The sequence below is a fragment of the Pristiophorus japonicus genome, chromosome 19 (genome assembly GCF_044704955.1).
Source record: "Pristiophorus japonicus isolate sPriJap1 chromosome 19, sPriJap1.hap1, whole genome shotgun sequence".
NCBI classification, from domain to species: domain Eukaryota; kingdom Metazoa; phylum Chordata; class Chondrichthyes; family Pristiophoridae; genus Pristiophorus; species Pristiophorus japonicus.
The window spans coordinates 21022847-21050260 of NC_091995.1; the positions used below are offsets into that span (position 1 = coordinate 21022847).

Genomic DNA, 27414 nt, shown 5'->3' on the forward strand with positions numbered 1-27414 from the left:
GTGGGACCTGGGGGTACTTATGCAAGAAACACAAAAAGATAGTATGCAGGTACAGCAAGTGATCAGGAAGGCCAATGGTATCTTGGCCTTTATTGCAAAGGGGATGGAGTATAAAAGCAGAGAAGTCTTGCTACAGTTATACAGGGTATTGGTGAGGCCACACCTGGAGTACTGCGTGCAGTTTAGGTTTTCATATTTACGAAAGGATATACTTGCTTTGGAGGCAGTTCAGAGAAGATTCTCGAGGTTGATTCCGGGGATGAGGGGGTTGACTTATGAGGAAAGGTTGAGGAGGTTGGGCCTCTACTCATTGGAATTCAGAAGAATGAGAGGTGACCTTATCGAAACGTATAAGATTATGAGAGGGCTTGACAAGGTGGATGCAGAGAGGCTGTTTCCCCTGATGGGGGAGACTAGAACTAGAGGGCATAATCTTAGAATAAGGAGCTATTTAAAACTGAGATGAGGAGGAATTTCTTCTCTCTGAGGGTTGAAAATCTGTGGAATTCGCTGCCTCAGAGAGCTGTGGAAGCTGGGACATTGAATACATTTAAGACAAAAATAGACAGTTTCTTAACCGATAAAGGGATAAGGGGTTATGGGGAGCGGGCGGGGAAGTGGACCTGAGTCCATGATCGGATCAGCCATGATAGTATTGAATGGTGGAGCAGGCTCGAGGGGCCATATGGCCAACTCCTGCTCCTATTTCTTATGTTCTTATAAACCAACTAGTTCTTAATAGCAATGTGTTGCTCTGAATTCTTAAGCCAAAGAACCCATGAAGCAAACACATCACACAGTCAGTCTGACAATTGCTGGCTCCCGGACACTGTCCCGACTGGTCCAACGCTTGAGCGGGGTGTAGAATGGGCATTGGTAACCACGGTGCCCAACACGGATTTGTACCCCCTTGACTCTCTGCGAGGTGCCGGGGGTGGGGGTTGGGGCGGAGGGGTGTCACATCACCCAGGAGAAGTCAACACTCCCGGCACCTCTGAGATCAAGTTTACCAATGGGTCACTGCCAGCATCACTCTGACCTCCCAGTCCGGTGAGGAGAGACTGAGTCGACTAGGCCGATATCCTCTCGAGTTTAGAAGAATGAGAGGTGATCTGATTGAAACATACACAATTCTTACAGGGCTCGACAGGGTAGATGCAGGGAAGATGTTTCCCCGGGCTGGGGGGAGTCTAGAACCAGGGGTCACAGTCTGAGGGTCGGTTATTTAGGACTGAGAGGAGGAGAAATGTCTTCACACAGAGGATGATGAATCTTTTGAATTCTCGACCTCAGAGGGCTGTGGAGACTCAGTCGTTGAGTATATTCAAGACAGAGATCGATAGATTTTTGGATATTAAGGGAATTAAGGGATACGGGGATAGTGCAGGAAAGTGGAGTTGAGGTGGAAGGTCAGCCATGATCTCAGTGAATGGCGGAGCAGACTCGAGGGGCCGAATGGCCGACTCCTGCTCCAATTTCTGATGTTCTGATGATATCGAGGACATGATGCTAGTTCCCACTAATGGCAACAGAGAAAGTGCAAGCGGGAAGCGGCAAGGGAGGCAGTGCCACGATCTCGGGAAAATACGGTCCGACAACACCAATCACACTGCTGTTCCCCCAGGACAACCACACCGCCTCGACTCTGGCCCCAGCCTCACCCCACCACACAGCTCGGTAATCACACCGCCCCCACGGCCCGCACAGTACTCACGGTGAAACACACGGTTCCCATTCCGGTCCACTGAAATACACAAAAACATACACATCAGGCCCGGTTAGAAAGGGTCAGCACCAAGTGTGACACACTAAACTCTCTCTCACACTGTACAGCTCTCTCTCTCTCTCTTTCTCTCTCACACTGTACGGTCCTCTCTCTCTCTCTCTCTCACACTGTACAGCTCTCTCTCTCTCTCTTTCTCTCTCACACTGTACGGTCCTCTCTCTCTCTCTCTCTCACACTGTACAGCTCTCCCTCTCTTTCTCACACACTGTACAACTCTCTCCCTCTCTCTCTCTCTCTCACACACTGTACAGCTCTCTCTCTCTCTCTCTCTCTCTCACACACACTGTACAGCTCTCTCTCTCACACACTACAGCTCTCTCTCTCTCACACACACTGTATAGCTCTCTCTCTCTCTCTCTCACACACTGTACAACTCTCTCTCTCTCTCTCTCACACACTGTACAGCTCTCTCTCTCTCACACACTACAGCTCTCTCTCTCTCTCTCACACTGTACAGCTCTCTCTCTCTCTCTCTCTCTCTCACACACACACTGTACAGCTCTCTCTCTCTCTCTCTCTCCCACACACTGTGCAGCTCTCTCTCTCTCTCACACACTGTACAACTCTCTCTCTCTCTCTCTCTCTCTCTCACACACTGTACAACTCTCTCTCTCTCTCTCTCTCTCACACACACTGTACAGCTCTCTCTCTCTCTCTCTCTCTCACACACTGTACAACTCTCTCTCTCCCTCTCTCTCTCTTACTGTACAGCTCTCTCTCTCTCTCTCACACACACTCTGTACAACTCTCTCCCTCTCTCTCTCTCTCACACACACTGTACAGCTCTCTCTCTCTCTCACACACTGTACAGCTCTCTCTCTCTCACACACACTGTACAGCTCTCTCTCTCTCTCTCACACACACACACTGTACAGCTCTCTCTCACTCTCTCCCACACACACACTGTACAGCTCTCTCTCTCTCTCACACACACTGTACAGCTCTCTCTCTCTCTCTCTCTCTCTCACACTGTACAACTCTCTCTCTCTCACACACTGTACAGCTCTCTCTCTCTCTCACACACTACAGCTCTCTCTCTCTCTCACATTGTACAGCTCTCTCTCTCTCTCTCTCTCTCACACACACACACTGTACAGCTCTCTCTCTCTGTCTCTCACACACTGTACAACTCTCTCTCTCTCTCTCACACACTGTACAACTCTCTCTCTCTCTCTCTCTCACACTACAGCTCTCTCGCTCTCTCACACACACACTGTACAGCTCTCTCTCTCTCTGTCTCTCACACACTGTACAACTCTCTCTCTCTCTCACACACTGTACAGCTCTCTCTCTCTCTCTCTCACACTACAGCTCTCTCGCTCTCTCACACACACACTGTACAGCTCTCTCTCTCTCTCTCTCTCTCACACACACACTGTACAGCTCTCTCTCTCTCACACACTACAGCTCTCTCTCTCTCTATCTCCCTCTCTCTCTCTCTCACACACACTGTACAGCTCTCTCTCTCTCTCTCACACACACTGTACAGCTCTCTCTCTCTCTCTCTCTCACACACACACACTGTACAGCTCTCTCTCTCTCTCACACACACTACAGCTCTCTCTCTCTCTCTCTCTCTCACACACACTGTACAGCTCTCTCTCTCTCACACACACACACTGTACAGCTCTCTCTCTCTCACACACACACACACTGTACAGCTCTCTCTCTCTCACACACACTACAGCTCTCTCTCTCTCTCTCTCTCTCTCTCTCACACACACACTGTACAGCTCTCTCTCTCTCACACACACTGTACAACTCTCTCTCTCTCTCACACACACTGTACAGCTCTCTCTCTCTCTCACACACTACAGCTTTCTCTCTCTCTCTCTCTCTCTCTCTCTCTCTCTCACACACTGTACAGCTCTCTCTCTCTCTCACACTACAGCTCTCTCGCTCTCTCTCACACACACTGTACAGCTCTCTCTCTCTCTCTCTCTCTCTCTCTCTCACACACACACACTGTACAGCTCTCTCTCTCTCGCTCTCTCTCTCACACTGTACAGCTCTCTCTCTCTCTGTCTCTCACACACTGTACAACTCTCTCTCTCTCTCACACACTGTACAGCTCTCTCTCTCTCTCTCTCACACTGCAGCTCTCTCTCTCTCTCACACACACACTTTCCAGCTCTCTCTCTCTCTCTCTCTCTCACACACACTGTACAACTCTCTCTCTCCCTCTCTCTCTCTTACTGTACAGCTCTCTCTCTCTCTCTCTCACACACTCTGTACAACTCTCTCCCTCTCTCTCTCTCTCACACACACTGTACAGCTCTCCCTCTCACACACACTGTACAGCTCTCTCTCTCTCACACACACTGTACAGCTCTCTCTCTCTCACACACACACTGTACAGCTCTCTCTCTCTCTCTCTCTCTCACACTGTACAACTCTCTCTCTCTCACACACTGTACAGCTCTCTCTCTCTCTCACACACTACAGCTCTCTCTCTCTCTCACATTGTACAGCTCTCTCTCTCTCTCTCTCTCTCACACACACACACTATACAGCTCTCTCTCTCTCTCTCTCTCTCTCACACTGTACAGCTCTCTCTCTCTCTGTCTCTCACACACTGTACAACTCTCTCTCTCTCTCTCACACACACTGTACAGCTCTCTCTCTCTCTCTCTCTCACACTACAGCTCTCTCGCTCTCTCACACACACACTGTACAGCTCTCTCTCTCTCTCTCTCTCACACACACACTGTACAGCTCTCTCTCTCTCACACACTACAGCTCTCTCTCTCTCTCTCCCTCTCTCTCTCTCTCACACACACTGTACAGCTCTCTCTCTCTCTCTCACACACACTGTACAGCTCTCTCTCTCTCTCTCTCTCACACACACACACTGTACAGCTCTCTCTCTCTCTCACACACACTACAGCTCTCTCTCTCTCTCTCTCTCTCTCACACACACTGTACAGCTCTCTCTCTCTCACACACACACACTGTACAGCTCTCTCTCTCTCTCTCTCACACACACACACACTGTACAGCTCTCTCTCTCTCACACACACTACAGCTCTCTCTCTCTCTCTCTCTCTCTCACACACACACTGTACAGCTCTCTCTCTCTCACACACACTGTACAACTCTCTCTCTCTCTCACACACACTGTACAGCTCTCTCTCTCTCTCACACACTACAGCTTTCTCTCGCTCTCTCTCTCTCTCTCTCTCTCACACACTGTACAGCTCTCTCTCTCTCTCACACTACAGCTCTCTCGCTCTCTCACACACACACTGTACAGCTCTCTCTCTCTCTCTCTCTCTCTCACACACACACACTGTACAGCTCTCTCTCTCTCGCTCTCTCTCTCACACTGTACAGCTCTCTCTCTCTCTGTCTCTCACACACTGTACAACTCTCTCTCTCTCTCACACACTGTACAGCTCTCTCTCTCTCTCTCACACACTACAGCTCTCTCTCTCTCTCTCACACACACACTTTCCAGCTCTCTCTCTCTCTCTCACACACTACAGCTCTCTCTCTCTCACACACACTGTACAGCTCTCTCTCTCTCTCACACACTACAGCTCTCTCTCTCTCTCACACACTACAGCTCTCTCTCTCTCTCTCACACACACTACAGCTCTCTCTCTCTCACACTGTTCAGCTCTCTCTCTCTCACACACACACTGTACAGCTCTCTCTCTCTCTCTCTCACACACACACTGTACAGCTCTCTCTCTCCCTCTCTCTCACACACACACTGTATAGCTCTCTCTCTCTCACACACACACTGTACAGCTCTCTCTCTCTCACACACACTGTACAGCTCTCTCTCTCTCACACTGTACAACTCTCTCTCTCTCTCTCTCTCACACACACTGTACAGCTCTCTCTCTCTCTCTCACACTACAGCTCTCTCGCTCTCTCACACTGTGCAGCTCTCTCTCTCTCTCACACACACACACACTATACAGCTCTCTCTCTCTCTCTCTCACACTGTACAGCTCTCTCTCTCTCTCTCTCTCACACTGTACAGCGCTCTCTCTCTCTCTCTCTCTCTCACACACACTGTACAGCTCTCTCTCTCTCTCTCTCTCTCTCTCACACTGTACAGCTCTCTCTCTCTCTCTCTCTCTCTCTCACACTGTACAGCTCTCTCTCTCTCTCACACTGTACAGCTCTCTCTCTCTCACACACACTGTACAGCTCTCTCTCTCACACACACTGTACAGCTCTCTCTCTCTCACACACACTGTACAGCTCTCTCTCTCTCTTTCTCTTTCACACACTGTACAGCTCTCTCTCTCTCTCACACACTGTACAACTCTCTCCCTCTCTCTCTCTCCCGCACACACTGTACAGCTCTCTCTCTCTCACACACACTGTACAGCTCTCTCTCTCTCCCACACACACACTGTACAGCTCTCTCTCTCTCACAAACACTACAGCTCTCTCTCTCTCTCTCTCTCTCTCACACACACTGTACAGCTCTCTCTCTCTCTCTCTCACACACTACAGCTCTCTCGCTCTCTCACACACACACTGTACAGCTCTCTCTCTCTCTCTCTCTCACACACACACTGTGCAGCTCTCTCTCTCTCTCACACACACTACAGCGCTCTCTCTCTCTCCATCTCTCTCTCTCTCTCACACACACTGCACAGCTCTCTCTCTCTCACACACACACACACTGTACAGCTCTCTCTCTCTCTCTCTCTCTCACACACACACTGTACAGCTTCTCTCTCTCTCACACACACTACAGCTCTCTCTCTCTCTCTCTCTCTCTCTCTCTCACACACACTGTACAGCTCTCTCTCTCTCACACACACACTGTACAGCTCTCTCTCTCTCTCTCACACACACACACACTGTACAGCTCTCTCTCTCTCACACACACTACAGCGCTCTCTCTCTCTCTCTCACACACACACTGTACAGCTCTCTCTCTCTCTCTCACACACACTACAGCTATCTCTCTCTCTCTCTCTCACACACACACTGTACAGCTCTCTCTCTCTCTCACACACACACTGTACAACTCTCTCTCTCTCTCTCACACACACACTGTGCAGCTCTCTCTCTCTCTCACACACACTACAGCGCTCTCTCTCTCTCCATCTCTCTCTCTCTCTCACACACACTGCACAGCTCTCTCTCTCTCACACACACACACACTGTACAGCTCTCTCTCTCTCTCTCTCTCTCACACACACACTGTACAGCTTCTCTCTCTCTCACACACACTACAGCTCTCTCTCTCTCTCTCTCTCTCTCTCTCTCACACACACTGTACAGCTCTCTCTCTCTCACACACACACTGTACAGCTCTCTCTCTCTCTCTCACACACACACACACTGTACAGCTCTCTCTCTCTCACACACACTACAGCGCTCTCTCTCTCTCTCTCACACACACACTGTACAGCTCTCTCTCTCTCTCTCACACACACTACAGCTATCTCTCTCTCTCTCTCTCACACACACTGTACAACTCTCTCTCTCTCTCTCTCTCTCTCTCTCACACTGTACAGCTCTCTCTCTCTGTCTCTCACACACTGTACAACTCTCTCTCTCTCTCTCTCACACTGTACAGCTCTCTCTCTCTCTCTCTCTCACACTACAGCTCTCTCTCTCTCTCTCTCACACACACCTTACAGCTCTCTCTCTCTCACACTGCAGCTCTCTCTCTCTCTCACACACACACTGTACTGCTCTCTCTCTCTCTCACACACACACACACTGTACAGCTCTCTCTCTCTCGCTCTCACACACACTGTACAGCTCTCTCTCTCTCTCTGTCTCTCACACACTGTACAACTCTCTCTCTCCCTCTCTCTCTCACACACACTGTATAGCTCTCTCTCCCACACACACACTGTACAGCTCTCTCTCTCTCTCACACACACTGTACAGCTCTCTCTCTCTTTCTCTCTCTCTCACACTGTACAACTCTCTCTCTCTCTCTCACACACTGTACAGCTGTCTCTCTCTCTCACACACTACAGCTCTCTCTCTCACATTGTACAGCTCTCTCTCTCTCTCTCTCTCACACACACACACTATACAGCTCTCTCCCTCTCTCTCTCTCTCTCACTGTACAGCTCTCTCTCACACTGTACAGCTCTCTCTCTCACACACACACAATATACAGCTCTCTCTCTCTCTCTCTCTCTCACACACACTACACAGCTCTCTCTCTCTCTCTCTCTCTCATACACACACTGTACAGCTCTCTCTCGCTCTCTCTCTCACACACACACTGTACAGCTCTCTCTCTCTCACACACACACACTATACAGCTCTCTCTCTCTCACACACACTGTACAGTTCTCTCTCTCTCACACACACTACAACTCTCTCTCTCTCACTCTCACACACACTACAGCTCTCTCTCTATCTCTCACACTGTACAGCTCTCTCTCTCTCTCACATACACACACACTATACAGCTCTCTCTCTCTCACACACACTGTACAGCTCTCTCTCTCACACACACACTGTACAGCTCTCTCTCACTCTCTCTCTCACACAGACATTGTACAGCTCTCTCTCTCTCACACACACTGTACAGCTCTCTCTCACACACACTGTACAGCTCTCTCTCTCACACACACACTGTACAGCTCTCTCTCACTCTCTTTCTCACACAGACATTGTACAGCTCTCTCTCTCTCACACACACTGTACAGCTCTCTCTCTCTCTTTCTCTTTCACACATTGTACAGCTCTCTCTCTCTCTCACACACTGTTCAACTCTCTCCCTCTCTCTCTCTCCCGCACACACTGTACAGCTCTCTCTCTCTCATACACACTGTACAGCTCTCTCTCTCTCTCCCACACACACACTGTACAGCTCTCTCTCTCTCACAAACACTACAGCTCTCTCTCTCTCTCTCTCTCTCTCTCTCACACACTGTACAGCTCTCTCTCTCTCTCTCTCACACTACAGCTCTCTCGCTCTCTCACACACACACTGTACAGCTCTCTCTCTCTCTCTCTCACACACACTGTACAGCTCTCTCTCTCTCTCACACACACTACAGCTCTCTCTCTCTCTCTCTCACACACACTGTACAGCTCTCTCTCTCTCACACACACACTGTACAGCTCCCTCTCTCTCTCTCTCTCACACACACACACACTGTACAGCTCTCTCTCTCTCACACACACTACAGCTCTCTCTCTCTCTCTCTCTCTCTCGCTCACACACACACTGTACAGCTCTCTCTCTCTCTCACACACACTACAGCTATCTCTCTCTCTCTCTCTCTCTCTCTCACACACACTGTACAGCTCTCTCTCTCTCTCACACACACACTGTACAACTCTCTCTCTCTATCTCACACACACTGTACTGCTCTCTCTCTCTCTCTCTCTCTCTCACACACACTGTACAACTCTCTCTCTCTCTCTCTCTCTCTCTCACACTGTACAGCTCTCTCTCTCTGTCTCTCACACACTGTACAACTCTCTCTCTCTCTCTCACACACTGTACAGCTCTCTCTCTCTCTCTCTCTCACACTACAGCTCTCTCTCTCTCTCTCTCTCACACACACTTTACAGCTCTCTCTCTCTCACACTGCAGCTCTCTCTCTCTCTCTCACACACACACTGTACTGCTCTCTCTCTCTCTCTCTCTCTCACACACACTGTACAGCTCTCTCTCTCTCTCTCACACACTGTACAGCTCTCTCTCTCTCTGTCTCTCACACACTGTACAACTCTCTCTCTCCCTCTCTCTCTCACACACACTGTATAGCTCTCTCTCCCACACACACACACTGTACAGCTCTCTCAATCTCACACACACTGTACAGCTCTCTTTCTCTCTCTCTCTCTCACACTGTACAACTCTCTCTCTCTCTCACACACACTGTACAGCTCTCTCTCTCTCTCACACACTACAGCTCTCTCTCTCTCTCTCACATTGTACAGCTCTCTCTCTCTCTCTCTCTCACACACACACACACTATACAGCTCTCTCTCTCTCTCTCTCTCTCACACTGTACAGCTCTCTCTCACACTGTACAGCTCTCTCTCTCTCTCACACACACACAATATACAGCTCTCTCTCTCTCTCTCACACACACTATACAGCTCTCTCTCTCTCTCTCTCTCATACACACACTGTACAGCTCTCTCTTGCTCTCTCTCTCACACACACACTGTACAGCTCTCTCTCTCACACACACACACACACTGTACAGCTCTCTCTCTCTCACACACACTGTACAGTTCTCTCTCTCTCTCTCTCTCTCTCACACACTACAACTCTCTCTCTCTCACTCTCACACTCACTACAGCTCTCTCTCTATCTCTCACACTGTACAGCTCTCTCTCTCTCACATACACACACACTATACAGCTCTCTCTCTCTCACACACACTGTACAGCTCTCCCTCTCACACACACACTGTACAGCTCTCTCTCACTCTCTCTCTCATACAGACATTGTACAGCTCTCTCTCTCTCTCACACACACTGTACAGCTCTCTCTCTCACACACACTGTACAGCTCTCTCTCTCTCACACACACTGTACAGCTCTCTCTCGCTCTCTCTCTCATACACACTGTACAGCTCTCTCTCTCTCTCTCACACTACAGCTCTCTCGCTCTCTCACACACACACTGTACAGCTCTCTCTCTCTCTCTCTCTCTCACACACACACTGTACAGCTCTCTCTCTCTCACACACTACAGCTCTCTCTCTCTCTCTCTCCCTCTCTCTCTCTCTCACACACACTGTACAGCTCTCTCTCTCTCTCTCACACACACTGTACAGCTCTCTCTCTCTCTCTCTCTCACACACACACACTGTACAGCTCTCTCTCTCTCTCACACACACTACAGCTCTCTCTCTCTCTCTCTCTCTCACACACACTGTACAGCTCTCTCTCTCTCACACACACACACTGTACAGCTCTCTCTCTCTCACACACACACACACTGTACAGCTCTCTCTCTCTCACACACACTACAGCTCTCTCTCTCTCTCTCTCTCTCACACACACACTGTACAGCTCTCTCTCTCTCACACACACTGTACAACTCTCTCTCTCTCTCACACACACTGTACAGCTCTCTCTCTCTCTCACACACTACAGCTTTCTCTCTCTCTCTCTCTCTCTCTCTCTCACACACTGTACAGCTCTCTCTCTCTCACACTACAGCTCTCTCGCTCTCTCTCACACACACTGTACAGCTCTCTCTCTCTCTCTCTCTCTCTCACACACACACACTGTACAGCTCTCTCTCTCTCGCTCTCTCTCTCTCACACTGTACAGCTCTCTCTCTCTCTGTCTCTCACACACTGTACAACTCTCTCTCTCTCTCACACACTGTACAGCTCTCTCTCTCTCTCTCTCACACTGCAGCTCTCTCTCTCTCTCACACACACACTTTCCAGCTCTCTCTCTCTCTCTCTCTCTCACACACACTGTACAACTCTCTCTCTCCCTCTCTCTCTCGTACTGTACAGCTCTCTCTCTCTCTCTCTCACACACTCTGTACAACTCTCTCCCTCTCTCTCTCTCTCACACACACTGTACAGCTCTCTCTCTCACACACACTGTACAGCTCTCTCTCTCTCACACACACTGTACAGCTCTCTCTCTCTCACACACACACTGTACAGCTCTCTCTCTCTCTCTCTCTCTCACACTGTACAACTCTCTCTCTCTCACACACTGTACAGCTCTCTCTCTCTCTCACACACTACAGCTCTCTCTCTCTCTCACATTGTACAGCTCTCTCTCTCTCTCTCTCTCTCTCACACACACACACTATACAGCTCTCTCTCTCTCTCTCTCTCTCTCACACTGTACAGCTCTCTCTCTCTGTCTCTCACACACTGTACAACTCTCTCTCTCTCTCTCTCACACACTGTACAGCTCTCTCTCTCTCTCTCTCTCACACTACAGCTCTCTCGCTCTCTCACACACACACTGTACAGCTCTCTCTCTCTCTCTCTCTCACACACACACTGTACAGCTCTCTCTCTCTCACACACTACAGCTCTCTCTCTCTCTCTCCCTCTCTCTCTCTCTCACACACACTGTACAGCTCTCTCTCTCTCTCTCACACACACTGTACAGCTCTCTCTCTCTCTCTCTCACACACACACACACTGTACAGCTCTCTCTCTCTCTCACACACACTACAGCTCTCTCTCTCTCTCTCTCTCTCTCACACACACTGTACAGCTCTCTCTCTCTCACACACACACACTGTACAGCTCTCTCTCTCTCTCTCTCACACACACACACACTGTACAGCTCTCTCTCTCTCACACACACTACAGCTCTCTCTCTCTCTCTCTCTCTCTCTCACACACACACTGTACAGCTCTCTCTCTCTCACACACACTGTACAACTCTCTCTCTCTCTCACACACACTGTACAGCTCTCTCTCTCTCTCACACACTACAGCTTTCTCTCGCTCTCTCTCTCTCTCTCTCTCTCACACACTGTACAGCTCTCTCTCTCTCTCACACTACAGCTCTCTCGCTCTCTCACACACACACTGTACAGCTCTCTCTCTCTCTCTCTCTCTCTCTCACACACACACACTGTACAGCTCTCTCTCTCTCGCTCTCTCTCTCACACTGTACAGCTCTCTCTCTCTCTGTCTCTCACACACTGTACAACTCTCTCTCTCTCTCACACACTGTACAGCTCTCTCTCTCTCTCTCACACACTACAGCTCTCTCTCTCTCTCACACACACACTTTCCAGCTCTCTCTCTCTCTCTCACACACTACAGCTCTCTCTCTCTCACACACACTGTACAGCTCTCTCTCTCTCTCACACACTACAGCTCTCTCTCTCTCTCACACACTACAGCTCTCTCTCTCTCTCTCACACACACTACAGCTCTCTCTCTCTCACACTGTTCAGCTCTCTCTCTCTCACACACACACTGTACAGCTCTCTCTCTCTCTCTCTCACACACACACTGTACAGCTCTCTCTCTCCCTCTCTCTCACACACACACTGTATAGCTCTCTCTCTCTCACACACACACTGTACAGCTCTCTCTCTCTCACACACACTGTACAGCTCTCTCTCTCTCTCACACTGTACAACTCTCTCTCTCTCTCTCTCTCACACACACTGTACAGCTCTCTCTCTCTCTCTCTCACACTACAGCTCTCTCTCTCTCTCACACTGTGCAGCTCTCTCTCTCTCTCACACACACACACACTATACAGCTCTCTCTCTCTCTCTCACACTGTACAGCTCTCTCTCTCTCTCTCTCTCACACTGTACAGCTCTCTCTCTCTCTCTCTCTCTCTCACACACACTGTACAGCTCTCTCTCTCTCTCTCTCTCTCTCTCTCACACTGTACAGCTCTCTCTCTCTCTCTCTCTCTCTCTCTCACACTGTACAGCTCTCTCTCTCTCTCTCACTGTACAGCTCTCTCTCTCTCACACACACTGTACAGCTCTCTCTCTCACACACACTGTACAGCTCTCTCTCTCTCACACACACTGTACAGCTCTCTCTCTCTCTTTCTCTTTCACACACTGTACAGCTCTCTCTCTCTCTCACACACTGTACAACTCTCTCCCTCTCTCTCTCTCCCGCACACACTGTACAGCTCTCTCTCTCTCACACACACTGTACAGCTCTCTCTCTCTCTCTCCCACACACACACTGTACAGCTCTCTCTCTCTCACAAACACTACAGCTCTCTCTCTCTCTCTCTCTCTCTCTCACACACTGTACAGCTCTCTCTCTCTCTCTCACACACTACAGCTCTCTCGCTCTCTCACACACACACTGTACAGCTCTCTCTCTCTCTCTCTCTCACACACACACTGTGCAGCTCTCTCTCTCTCTCACACACACTACAGCGCTCTCTCTCTCTCCATCTCTCTCTCTCTCTCACACACACTGCACAGCTCTCTCTCTCTCTCACACACACACACTGTACAGCTCTCTCTCTCTCTCTCTCTCACACACACACACTGTACAGCTTCTCTCTCTCTCACACACACTACAGCTCTCTCTCTCTCTCTCTCTCTCTCTCTCTCTCTCTCACACACACTGTACAGCTCTCTCTCTCTCACACACACACTGTACAGCTCTCTCTCTCTCTCTCACACACACACACACTGTACAGCTCTCTCTCTCTCACACACACTACAGCGCTCTCTCTCTCTCTCTCACACACACACTGTACAGCTCTCTCTCTCTCTCACACACACTACAGCTATCTCTCTCTCTCTCTCTCTCACACACACACTGTACAGCTCTCTCTCTCTCTCACACACACACTGTACAACTCTCTCTCTCTCTCTCTCACACACACTGTACTGCTCTCTCTCTCTCTCTCACACACACTGTACAACTCTCTCTCTCTCTCTCTCTCTCTCTCTCACACTGTACAGCTCTCTCTCTCTGTCTCTCACACACTGTACAACTCTCTCTCTCTCTCTCTCACACTGTACAGCTCTCTCTCTCTCTCTCTCTCACACTACAGCTCTCTCTCTCTCTCTCTCACACACACCTTACAGCTCTCTCTCTCTCACACTGCAGCTCTCTCTCTCTCTCACACACACACTGTACTGCTCTCTCTCTCTCTCACACACACACACACTGTACAGCTCTCTCTCTCTCGCTCTCACACACACTGTACAGCTCTCTCTCTCTCTCTGTCTCTCACACACTGTACAACTCTCTCTCTCCCTCTCTCTCTCACACACACTGTATAGCTCTCTCTCCCACACACACACTGTACAGCTCTCTCTCTCTCACACACACTGTACAGCTCTCTCTCTCTCTCTCTCTCTCTCACACTGTACAACTCTCTCTCTCTCTCTCACACACTGTACAGCTGTCTCTCTCTCTCACACACTACAGCTCTCTCTCTCACATTGTACAGCTCTCTCTCTCTCTCTCTCTCACACACACACACTATACAGCTCTCTCCCTCTCTCTCTCTCTCTCACTGTACAGCTCTCTCTCACACTGTACAGCTCTCTCTCTCACACACACACAATATACAGCTCTCTCTCTCTCTCTCTCTCTCACACACACTACACAGCTCTCTCTCTCTCTCTCTCTCATACACACACTGTACAGCTCTCTCTCGCTCTCTCTCTCACACACACACTGTACAGCTCTCTCTCTCTCACACACACACACTATACAGCTCTCTCTCTCTCACACACACTGTACAGTTCTCTCTCTCTCACACACACTACAACTCTCTCTCTCTCACTCTCACACACACTACAGCTCTCTCTCTATCTCTCACACTGTACAGCTCTCTCTCTCTCTCACATACACACACACTATACAGCTCTCTCTCTCTCACACACACTGTACAGCTCTCTCTCTCACACACACACTGTACAGCTCTCTCTCACTCTCTCTCTCACACAGACATTGTACAGCTCTCTCTCTCTCACACACACTGTACAGCTCTCTCTCACACACACTGTACAGCTCTCTCTCTCACACACACACTGTACAGCTCTCTCTCACTCTCTTTCTCACACAGACATTGTACAGCTCTCTCTCTCTCACACACACTGTACAGCTCTCTCTCTCTCTTTCTCTTTCACACATTGTACAGCTCTCTCTCTCTCTCACACACTGTTCAACTCTCTCCCTCTCTCTCTCTCCCGCACACACTGTACAGCTCTCTCTCTCTCATACACACTGTACAGCTCTCTCTCTCTCTCCCACACACACACTGTACAGCTCTCTCTCTCTCACAAACACTACAGCTCTCTCTCTCTCTCTCTCTCTCTCTCACACACACTGTACAGCTCTCTCTCTCTCTCTCTCACACTACAGCTCTCTCGCTCTCTCACACACACACTGTACAGCTCTCTCTCTCTCTCTCTCACACACATTGTACAGCTCTCTCTCTCTCTCACACACACTACAGCTCTCTCTCTCTCTCTCACACACACTGTACAGCTCTCTCTCTCTCACACACACACTGTACAGCTCCCTCTCTCTCTCTCTCTCTCACACACACACACTGTACAGCTCTCTCTCTCTCACACACACTACAGCTCTCTCTCTCTCTCTCTCTCGCTCGCTCACACACACACTGTACAGCTCTCTCTCTCTCTCACACACACTACAGCTATCTCTCTCTCTCTCTCTCTCTCTCTCACACACACTGTACAGCTCTCTCTCTCTCTCACACACACACTGTACAACTCTCTCTCTCTATCTCACACACACTGTACTGCTCTCTCTCTCTCTCTCTCTCTCTCTCTCTCACACACACTGTACAACTCTCTCTCTCTCTCTCTCACACTGTACAGCTCTCTCTCTCTGTCTCTCACACACTGTACAACTCTCTCTCTCTCTCTCACACACTGTACAGCTCTCTCTCTCTCTCTCACACACACTTTACAGCTCTCTCTCTCTCACACTGCAGCTCTCTCTCTCTCTCACACACACACTGTACTGCTCTCTCTCTCTCTCTCTCTCACACACACTGTACAGCTCTCTCTCTCTCTCTCACACACTGTACAGCTCTCTCTCTCTCTGTCTCTCACACACTGTACAACTCTCTCTCTCCCTCTCTCTCTCACACACACTGTATAGCTCTCTCTCCCACACACACACACTGTACAGCTCTCTCTCTCTCTCACACACACTGTACAGCTCTCTTTCTCTCTCTCTCTCTCACACTGTACAACTCTCTCTCTCTCTCACACACACTGTACAGCTCTCTCTCTCTCACACACACTACAGCTCTCTCTCTCTCTCTCACATTGTACAGCTCTCTCTCTCTCTCTCTCTCACACACACACACACTATACAGCTCTCTCTCTCTCTCTCTCTCTCTCACACTGTACAGCTCTCTCTCACACTGTACAGCTCTCTCTCTCTCTCACACACACACAATATACAGCTCTCTCTCTCTCTCTCACACACACTATACAGCTCTCTCTCTCTCTCTCTCTCTCATACACACACTGTACAGCTCTCTCTTGCTCTCTCTCTCACACACACACTGTACAGCTCTCTCTCTCTCACACACACACACTGTACAGCTCTCTCTCTCTCACACACACTGTACAGTTCTCTCTCTCTCTCTCTCTCTCTCTCACACACTACAACTCTCTCTCTCTCACTCTCACACTCACTACAGCTCTCTCTCTATCTCTCACACTGTACAGCTCTCTCTCTCTCACATACACACACACTATACAGCTCTCTCTCTCTCACACACACTGTACAGCTCTCTCTCTCACACACACACTGTACAGCTCTCTCTCACTCTCTCTCTCATACAGACATTGTACAGCTCTCTCTCTCTCACACACACTGTACAGCTCTCTCTCTCACACACACTGTACAGCTCTCTCTCTCTCACACACACTGTACAGCTCTCTCTCGCTCTCTCTCTCATACACACTGTACAGCTCTCTCTCTCTCTCTCTCACACTGCAGCTCTCTCTCTCTCTCTCACACACACACTGTACTGCTCTCTCTCTCTCTCTCTCTCACACACACTGTACAGCTCTCTCTCTCTCTCTCACACACTGTACAGCTCTCTCTCTCTCTGTCTCTCACACACTGTACAACTCTCTCTCTCCCTCTCTCTCTCACACACACTGTATAGCTCTCTCTCCCACACACACACACTGTACAGCTCTCTCAATCTCACACACACTGTACAGCTCTCTTTCTCTCTCTCTCTCTCACACTGTACAACTCTCTCTCTCTCTCACACACACTGTACAGCTCTCTCTCTCTCTCACACACTACAGCTCTCTCTCTCTCTCTCACATTGTACAGCTCTCTCTCTCTCTCTCTCTCACACACACACACACTATACAGCTCTCTCTCTCTCTCTCTCTCTCACACTGTACAGCTCTCTCTCACACTGTACAGCTCTCTCTCTCTCTCACACACACACAATATACAGCTCTCTCTCTCTCTCTCACACACACTATACAGCTCTCTCTCTCTCTCTCTCTCTCATACACACACTGTACAGCTCTCTCTTGCTCTCTCTCTCACACACACACTGTACAGCTCTCTCTCTCTCACACACACACACTGTACAGCTCTCTCTCTCTCACACACACTGTACAGTTCTCTCTCTCTCTCTCTCTCTCTCTCACACACTACAACTCTCTCTCTCTCACTCTCACACTCACTACAGCTCTCTCTCTATCTCTCACACTGTACAGCTCTCTCTCTCTCACATACACACACACTATACAGCTCTCTCTCTCTCACACACACTGTACAGCTCTCTCTCTCACACACACACTGTACAGCTCTCTCTCACTCTCTCTCTCATACAGACATTGTACAGCTCTCTCTCTCTCACACACACTGTACAGCTCTCTCTCTCACACACACTGTACAGCTCTCTCTCTCTCACACACACTGTACAGCTCTCTCTCGCTCTCTCTCTCATACACACACTGTACAGCTCTCTCTCGCTCTCTCTCTCACACACACACTGTACAGCTCTCTCTCTCTCACACACACACACTGTACAGCTCTCTCTCTCTCACACACACTGTACAGTTCTCTCTCTATCTCTCTCTCACACAGTACAACTCTCTCTCTCTCTCACACTGTACAGCTCTCTCTCTCTCTCACACACACACTGTACAGCTCTCTCACTCTCACACACACTGTACAGCTCTCTCTCTCTCTCACACTGTACAGCTCTCTCTCTCTCACACACTGTACAGCTCTCTCTCTCTCTCTCTCTCTCACACACACACACTGTACAGCTCTCTCTCTCTCACACACACACTGTACAGCTCTCTCTCTCTCACACTGTACAGCTCTCTCTCTCTCACTCTCTCTCTCTCTCTCACAAACACACTGCACAACTCTCTCTCGCTCTCTCTCTCACACACACACTGTACAGCTCTTTCTCTCACACACACTGTACAGTTCTCTCTCTCTCTCACACTGTACAGCTCTCTCTTGCTCTCTCTCTCACACACACACTGTACAGCTCTCTCCCTCTCACTCTCTCTCTCACACACACACACTGTACAGCTCTCTCTCTCACACACACACTGTACAGCTCTCTCTCTCTCACACTGTACAGCTCTCTCTCTCTCACTCTCTCTCTCTCTCTCACAAACACACTGTACAACTCTCTCCCTCTCTCTCTCTCTCACACACACTGTACAGCTCTCTCTCTCTCTCTCTCTCTCACACACACACACTGTACAGCTCTCTCTCTCTCACACACACACTGTACAGCTCTCTCTCTCTCACACTGTACAGCTCTCTCTCTCTCACTCTCTCTCTCTCTCGCTCACAAACACACTGCACAACTCTCTCTCGCTCTCTCTCTCACACACACACTGTACAGCTCTTTCTCTCACACACACTGTACAGTTCTCTCTCTCTCTCACACTGTACAGCTCTCTCTTGCTCTCTCTCTCAAACACACACTGTACAGCTCTCTCCCTCTCACTCTCTCTCTCACACACACACACTGTACAGCTCTCTCTCTCACACACACACTGTACAGCTCTCTCTCTCTCACACTGTACAGCTCTCTCTCTCTCACTCTCTCTCTCTCTCTCACACACACTGTACAACTCTCTCCCTCTCTCTCTCTCTCACACACACTGTACAGCTCTCTCTCTCTCTCTCACACACACACTGTACAGCTCTCTCTCTCTCTCACACACTGTACAGCTCTCTCTCTCTCTCTCACACTACAGCTCTCGCTCTCTCACACACACACTGTACAGCTCTCTCTCTCTCTCTCTCACACACACACTGTACAGCTCTCTCTCTCTCTCTCACACTACAGCTCTCTCTCTCTCTCCCTCTCTCTCTCTCTCTCACACATTGTACAGCTCTCTCTCTCTCTCTCTCACACACACACTGTACAGCTCTCTCTCTCTCTCTCACACACACACTGTACAGCTCTCTCTCTCTCTCACACACACTACAGCTCTCTCTCTCTCTCTCTCTCTCTCACACACACTGTACAGCTCTCTCTCTCTCTCTCTCTCTCTCTCTCACACACACACTGTACAGCTCTCTCTCTCTCACACACACTACAGCTCTCTCTCTCTCTCTCACACACACACGGTACAGCTCTCTCTCTCTCACACACACTACAGCTCTCTCTCTCTCTCTCACACACACACACACTGTACAGCTCTCTCTCTCTCACACACACTACAGCTCTCTCTCTCTCTCTCTCTCTCTCACACACACACTGTACAGCTCTCTCTCTCTCTCTCACACAGTGTACAACTCTCTCTCTCTCACACACACACTGTACTGCTCTCTCTCTCTCTCTCTCTATCACACACTGTACAACTCTCTCTCTCTCGCTCTCTCACACTGTACAGCTCTCTCTGTCTCTCACACACTGTACAACTCTCTCTCTCTCTCACACACACTGTACAGCTCTCTCTCTCTCTCTCACACTACAGATCTCTCTCTCTCTCACACACACACACTGTACAGCTCTCTCTCTCCCTCTCTCTCTCACACACACTGTATAGCTCTCTCTCTCTCACACACACACACTGTACAGCTCTCTCTCTCTCTCACACACACTGTACAGCTCTCTATCTCTCTCTCTCTCACACTGTACAGCTCTCTCTCTCTCTCTCAAATACTGTACAGCTCTCTCTCTCTCACACACTACAGCTCTCTCACTCTCTCACACTGTACAGCTCTCTCTCTCTCTCACACACAAACACACTATACAGCTATATCTCTCTCTCTCTCTCTCTCTCACACTGTACAACTCTCTCTCTCTCTCTCACACACACACTGTACAGCTCTCTCTCTCTCTGTCTCTCACACACTGTACAACTCTCTCTCTCTCTCACACACACTGTACAGCTCTCTCTCTCTCTCTCTCACACTACAGCTCTCTCTCTCTCTCTCTCACACACACTTTACAGCTCTCTCTCTCTTACACTGCAGCTCTCTCTCTCTCACACACACACACTGTACTGCTCTCTCTCTCTCTCTCTCTCACACACACTGTACAGCTCTCTCTCTCTCTCTCTCTCACACACACTGTACAGCTCTCTCTCTCTCTGTCTCTCACAAACTGTACAACTCTCTCTCTCCCTCTCTCTCTCACACACACTGTATAGCTCTCTCTCCCACACACACACACTGTACAGCTCTCTCTCTCTCACACACACTGTACAGCTCTCTCTCTCTCTCTCACACTGTACAACTCTCTCTCTCTCTCTCACACACTGTACAGCTCTCTCTCTCTCTCACACACTACAGCTCTCTCTCTCTCTCACATTGTACAGCTCTCTCTCTCTCTCTCTCACACACACACACTATACAGCTCTCTCTCTCTCTCTCTCTCTCTCTCTCTCACACTGTACAGCTCTCTCTCACACTGTACAGCTCTCTATCTCTCACACACACACAATATACAGCTCTCTCTCTCTCTCTCTCTCTCACACACACTATACAGCTCTCTCTCTCTCTCTCTCTCATACACACACTGTACAGCTCTCTCTCGCTCTCTCTCACACACACACTGTACAGCTCTCTCTCTCTCACACACACACACTATACAGCTCTCTCTCTCTCACACACACTGTACAGTTCTCTCTCTCTCTCTCTCTCTCACACACTACAACTCTCTCTCTCTCACTCTCACACACACTACAGCTCTCTCTCTATCTCTCACACTGTACAGCTCTCTCTCTCACATACACACACACTATACAGCTCTATCTCTCTCACACACACTGTACAGCTCTCTCTCACTCTCTCTCTCACACAGACATTGTACGGCTCTCTCTCTCTCACAGACATTGTACAGCTCTCTCTCTCACACACACTGTACAGCTCTCTCTCTCTCACACACACTGTACAGTTCTCTCTCTATCTCTCCCTCACAGAGTACAACTCTCTCTCTCTCACACTGTACAGCTCTCTCTCTCTCTCTCTCACACACACTGTACAGCTCTCTCTCTCACTCTCTCTCTCTCACACACACACACACACACTGTACAGCTCTCTCACTCTCACACACACTGTACAGCTCTCTCTCACACTGTACAGCTCTCTCTCTCTCACACACTGTACAGCTCTCTCTCTCTCTCTCTCTCACACACACACTGTACAGCTCTCTCTCTCTCACTCTCTCTCTCACACACACACACTGTACAGCTCTCTCTCTCTCTCACACACACACTGTACAGCTCTCTCTCTCTCACATTGTACAGCTCTCTCTCTCTCACTCTCTCTCTCTCTCTCACAAACACACTGCACAACTCTCTCTCGCTCTCTCTCTCACACACACACTGTACAGCTCTTTCTCTCACACACACTGTACAGTTCTCTCTCTCTCTCACACTGTACAGCTCTCTCTTGCTCTCTCTCTCACACACACACTGTACAGCTCTCTCCCTCTCACTCTCTCTCTCACACACACACACTGTACAGCTCTCTCTCTCACACACACACTGTACAGCTCTCTCTCTCTCACACTGTACAGCTCTCTCTCTCTCACTCTCTCTCTCTCTCTCACAAACACACTGTACAACTCTCTCCCTCTCTCACACACACTGTACAGCTCTCTCGCACACACACACACTGTACAGCTCGCTCTATCTCTCACACACTGTACAGCTCTCTCTCTCTCTCTCACACTACAGCTCTCGCTCTCTCACACACACACTGTACAGCTCTCTCTCTCTCTCTCTCACACACACACTGTACAGCTCTCTCTCTCTCTCTCACACACTACAGCTCTCTCTCTCTCTCCCTCTCTCTCTCTCACACACTGTACAGCTCTCTCTCTCTCTCTCACACACACACTGTACAGCTCTCTCTCTCTCTCTCACACACACACTGTACAGCTCTCTCACACACACTACAGCTCTCTCTCTCTCTCTCTCTCACACACACTGTACAGCTCTCTCTCTCTCTCTCTCTCTCACACACACACTGTACAGCTCTCTCTCTCTCACACACACTACAGCTCTCTCTCTCTCTCTCACACACACACACAATGTACAGCTCTCTCTCTCTCACACACACTACAGCTCTCTCTCTCTCTCTCTCTCTCTCACACACACACACTGTACAGCTCTCTCTCTCTCTCACACACACTGTACAACTCTCTCTCTCTCACACACACACTGTACTGCTCTCTCTCTCTCTCTCTATCACACACTGTACAACTCTCTCTCTCTCTCTCTCTCACACACTGTACAGCTCTCTCTGTCTCTCACACACTGTACAACTCTCTCTCTCTCTCTCACACACTGTACAGCTCTCTCTCTCTCTCTCACACTACAGATCTCTCTCTCTCTCACACACACACACTGTACAGCTCTCTCTCTCCCTCTCTCTCTCACACACAATGTATAGCTCTCTCTCTCTCACACACACACACTGTACAGCTCTCTCTCTCTCTCACACACACTGTACAGCTCTCTCTCTCTCTCTCTCTCTCTCTCACATTGTACAACTCTCTCTCTCTCTCTCTCTCTCACATACTGTACAGCTCTCTCTCTCTCACACACTACAGCTCTCTCACTCTCACACTGTACAGCTCTCTCTCTCTCTCTCACACACACACACTATACAGCTCTATCTCTCTCTCTCTCTCACACACTGTACAGCTCTCTCTCTCTCTCACACTGTACAGCTCTCTCTCTCTCTCTCTCTCACACTACAGCTCTCGCTCTCTCACACACACACTGTACAGCTCTCTCTCTCTCTCTCTCTCACACACACTGTACAGCTCTCTCTCTCTCACACACACACACTACACAGCTCTCTCTCTCTCACACACACTGTACAGTTCTCTCTCTCTCTCTCTCTCACACACTACAACTCTCTCTCTCTGTCTCTCACACACACTACAGCTCTCTCTCACTCTCTCTCTCTCACACACATTGTACAGCTCTCTCTCTCTCACACACACTGTACAGCTCTCTCTCTCTCACACACACTGTACAGCTCTCTCTCTCTCACACACACTGTACAGCTCTCTCTCTCACACACAAACTGTACAGCTCTCTCACACACACACTGTACAGCTCTCTCTCTCACACACACTGTCCAGCTCTATCTCTCTCACACACACTGTACAGCTCTCTCTCTCTCTCTCTCTTACTGCACAGCTCTCTCTCTCTCTCTCTCTCTCTCTCACACACACTGTACAGCTCTCTCGCTCTCTCTCTCTCACACACACTGTACAGCTCTCTCTCTCTCACACACACACACACTGTACAGCTCTGTCTCTCTCTCTCACACACACACTGTACAGCTCTCTCTCTCTCTCTTACTGTACAGCTCTCTCTCTCTCATACACACTGTACGGCTCTCTCTCTCTCTCACACACACACACTGTACAGCTCTCTCTCTCTCTCTCTCTTACTGTACAGCTCTCTCTCTCTCACACACACACTGTACAGCTCTCTCTCTCTCACACACACTGTACAGCTCTCTCTCTCTCTCTCTTACTGTACAGCTCTCTCTCTCTCTCTCTCTCTCTCACACACACTGTACAGCTCTCTCTCTCTCTCTCTCACACACACACTGTACGGCTCTCTCTCTCTCTCACACACTGTCATGTATTCAATCAGCATTGTAACCCATGTATAATCTGACCTAAGTTGTACACTGTGAGAACAATGACCACAAGGTGGTGAACTTGTGGGAGACAATCCTAACCTGGACCTTCAGATATAAAAGGGGAAGCTCCACCCACTTCCATCACTTGATTGCTAAGGAATAAAGGACAGGTCACAGACTGACCTTCTCTCAAGCATGGGCCCCGTGTGCATTTATACTGTGTAGTAAGGACGTATCAATGGCGATGAGAAACTGGGATTTAAACCACACGAGCATGGCCACGAGCAGAACAGACGAGAGGTACTGTGTTAAGGAATGGTTGGGACAGAGATTCAACATTGTTAAAGCAGCACACAGTTCTCCAGGCAGACAGGGGTAATCGGGCATGCCCCAACATGTAGTCGAACCCAGAGGGGGAGTTCGACAGAGACAATGGCAAGCTGAAGGGCGATTCACGCCATTGCAAGGGACAATGTGGCCAGTAATGGGGCCATCAACACCTGTTAATGGCGCACTCAAGAACAATAACAGGGGCAGTCAGGGACGATCGACTGGCAAGGGACCTTTTGTTTCCAACAGCAGCTCATGTTGGAGGCGTGGAGGCACACACTCAGCCGGAGTTTGCAGAGATGAGCAAAATACCTGCAGAAATTGCAGAAATGGACACTGGGGGATATCGCTGGAAGCTGAAGTTCAGCGAGTTCATGTGGAGCACGTATACAGTTCATACACCAGGACGCCACCGATAATGATGAAAGTGCTCCTCAATGGCATCCCAGTATCAATGGAGCTAGACACGGGTGCCAGCCAGTCCCTGATGGGTATCAAACAGTTTGGAAAGTTGTGGACGTCCAAGGCCAGGAGGCCAAAATTATTGACGCACAGCTATGGACTTACACAAAGCAGATCATTCCGGTGCTAGGCAGCACCACGGTAGTCGTGACCCACAAAGATTCGGAGAACAGACTGCCACTCTGGATTGTACCAAGGGACGGTCCCGCACTACTGGGGAGGAGTTGGCTTGCTGTCATGAACTGGAAATGGGGCGATGTCAATGCAATTTCCTCTGTGGAGCGAGTATCATGCTTACAGGTCCTGGACAAATTTGACTCATTATTTCAACCCGGCATCGGCACTTTCATGGGGGCCAAGGTAGTGATTCACATAAATCCGGACGCCAGGCTAGTACACCACAAGGCCAGAGCGGTGCCGTACGTGATGCGGGAAAAGATAGAAGGCGAATTGGACCGCCTGTTGAGGGAAGGCATCATCTCGCCAGTCGAATTCAGTGACTGGGCGAGCCCGATTGTGCCGGTGCTCAAGGCGGATGGGTCGGTCAGGATATGTGGCGATTACAAGGCCACCATCAATCGGGTATCACTCCAAGACCAGTACCCGCTACCGAGAGCGGAGGATCTCTTTGCGACGCTATCCGGTGGCAAACTTTTTTCAAAATTGGACCTGACCTCAGCTTACATGACCCAGGAGCTGGCGAGTGAGTCGAAGAAGCTGACCACCATCACGGCACACAAGGGTTTGTTTGAGTACAACAGATGTCCATTCGGGATTCACTCAGCCGCCGCAATCTTCCAACGCAATATGGAAAGTCTCCTCAAGTCGATTCCAGGGACGGTGGTTTTTCAGGATGACATCCTCATCACGGGTTACGATACTGAAGAACACCTCCACAACCTGGAGGAGGTGCTACGCAGACTGGACCGGGTAGGTCTGCGACTGAAAAAAGCGAAGTGCGTCTTCCTAGCTCCAGAGGTAGAATTCCTGGGGATGAGGGGATCAGCCCTACTGCGTCCAAGACGGAAGCGATCCAGAGAGCACCCAGACCCCGTAACACGACGGAGCTGCGTTCGTTCCTGGGGCTCCCGATCTATTTTGGTAACTTTCTTCCCAAATTGAGCACGCTGCTAGAGCCGCTATAGGTGCTCCTACGCAAAGGTCGCGAATGGGTCTGGGGGGACAGCCAGGAAAGGGCTTTTAATAGAGCACGCAATTTGTGATGTTCCAACAATCTGTTAACGCTCTATGACCCATGTAAGAAACTTGTGTTAACGTGCGATGCGTCGTCCTATGGTGTCGGGTGTGTGTTGCAGCATGTCAATGCCAAGGGTCAGTTACAGCCGGTAGCTTATGCCTCCAGAAGTCTGTCCCAGGCAGAAAGGGGCTACGGGATGGTAGAAAAGGAGGTGCTAGCATGTGTATATGCGGTAAAGAAAATGCACCAGTACCTGTTTGGCAGGAAATTTGAGCTGGAGGCAGATCACAAACCCCTAACGTCCCTTTTGGCCGACAACAAGGCCATAAATGCAAACGCATTTCGGCCCGCATACAGAGGTGGGCACTCACGTTAGCCGCCTATGACTATACAATTCGACACAGACCGGGCACCGAAAACTGCGCCGATGCACTCAGCAGGCTCCCACTAGCCATCACTGAGGGGGCTACCGAGCATGCTGCTGAGATGGTCATGGCTGTTGAAGTTTTCGGAAGAGAAGGCTCACCCATGACAGCCCGTCAGATTAAAGTCTGGACAAATAGAGATCCGCTATTGTCTCTAGTCAAGAAATGTGTCCTGAATGGGGACTGGGCAGCCACGTACAGGGCATGCCCTGAGAAATTTAAACCATTTCACAGGCGCAAGGATGAACTCTCGATTCAGGCTGATTGCCTACTGTGGGGAAACCGCGTAGTCATGCCCCAGATGGGCAGAGAGGTGTTCATCAGAGAACTCCACAATGGGCACCCGGGCATTGTCATGATGAAGGCAATTGCCAGGTCACACGTTTGGTGGCCAGGGATAGATGCAGACCTGGAACTTTGTGTTCGCAGGTGCAACACGTGTGCCCAGCTGGGCAATGCGCCCAGGGAAGCCCCCCTTCGCCCCTGGTCCTGGCCTGCCAAGCCTTGGTCACGCATCCATGTGGATTATGCAGGTCCTTTCATGGGAAAAATGTTTTTGGTTGTAGTAGACGCCTACTCCAAATGGATCGAGTGTGACATTCTCAATTCAAGCACAGCCTCTACCACGGTAGAAAGTCTACGGGCAATGTTCGCCACCCACGGTCTACCGGACGTCTTGGTCAGCGACAATGGCCCGTGCTTCAC

The 27414-nt window shown here is 49.7% G+C and overlaps 1 protein-coding gene across 1 annotated transcript in view; it reads right to left on the reverse strand.

The window, feature by feature from the left end:
• Window positions 1–27414, reverse strand: part of gabbr1b (gamma-aminobutyric acid (GABA) B receptor, 1b) — a 662620-nt gene that overhangs the window by 624703 nt on the left and 10503 nt on the right. The window contains exon 4 of the mRNA XM_070862216.1: window positions 1715–1744. Within this exon, the coding sequence (XP_070718317.1) occupies window positions 1715–1744 (30 nt within the window). The remainder of the gene's footprint in view (window positions 1–1714; window positions 1745–27414) is intronic.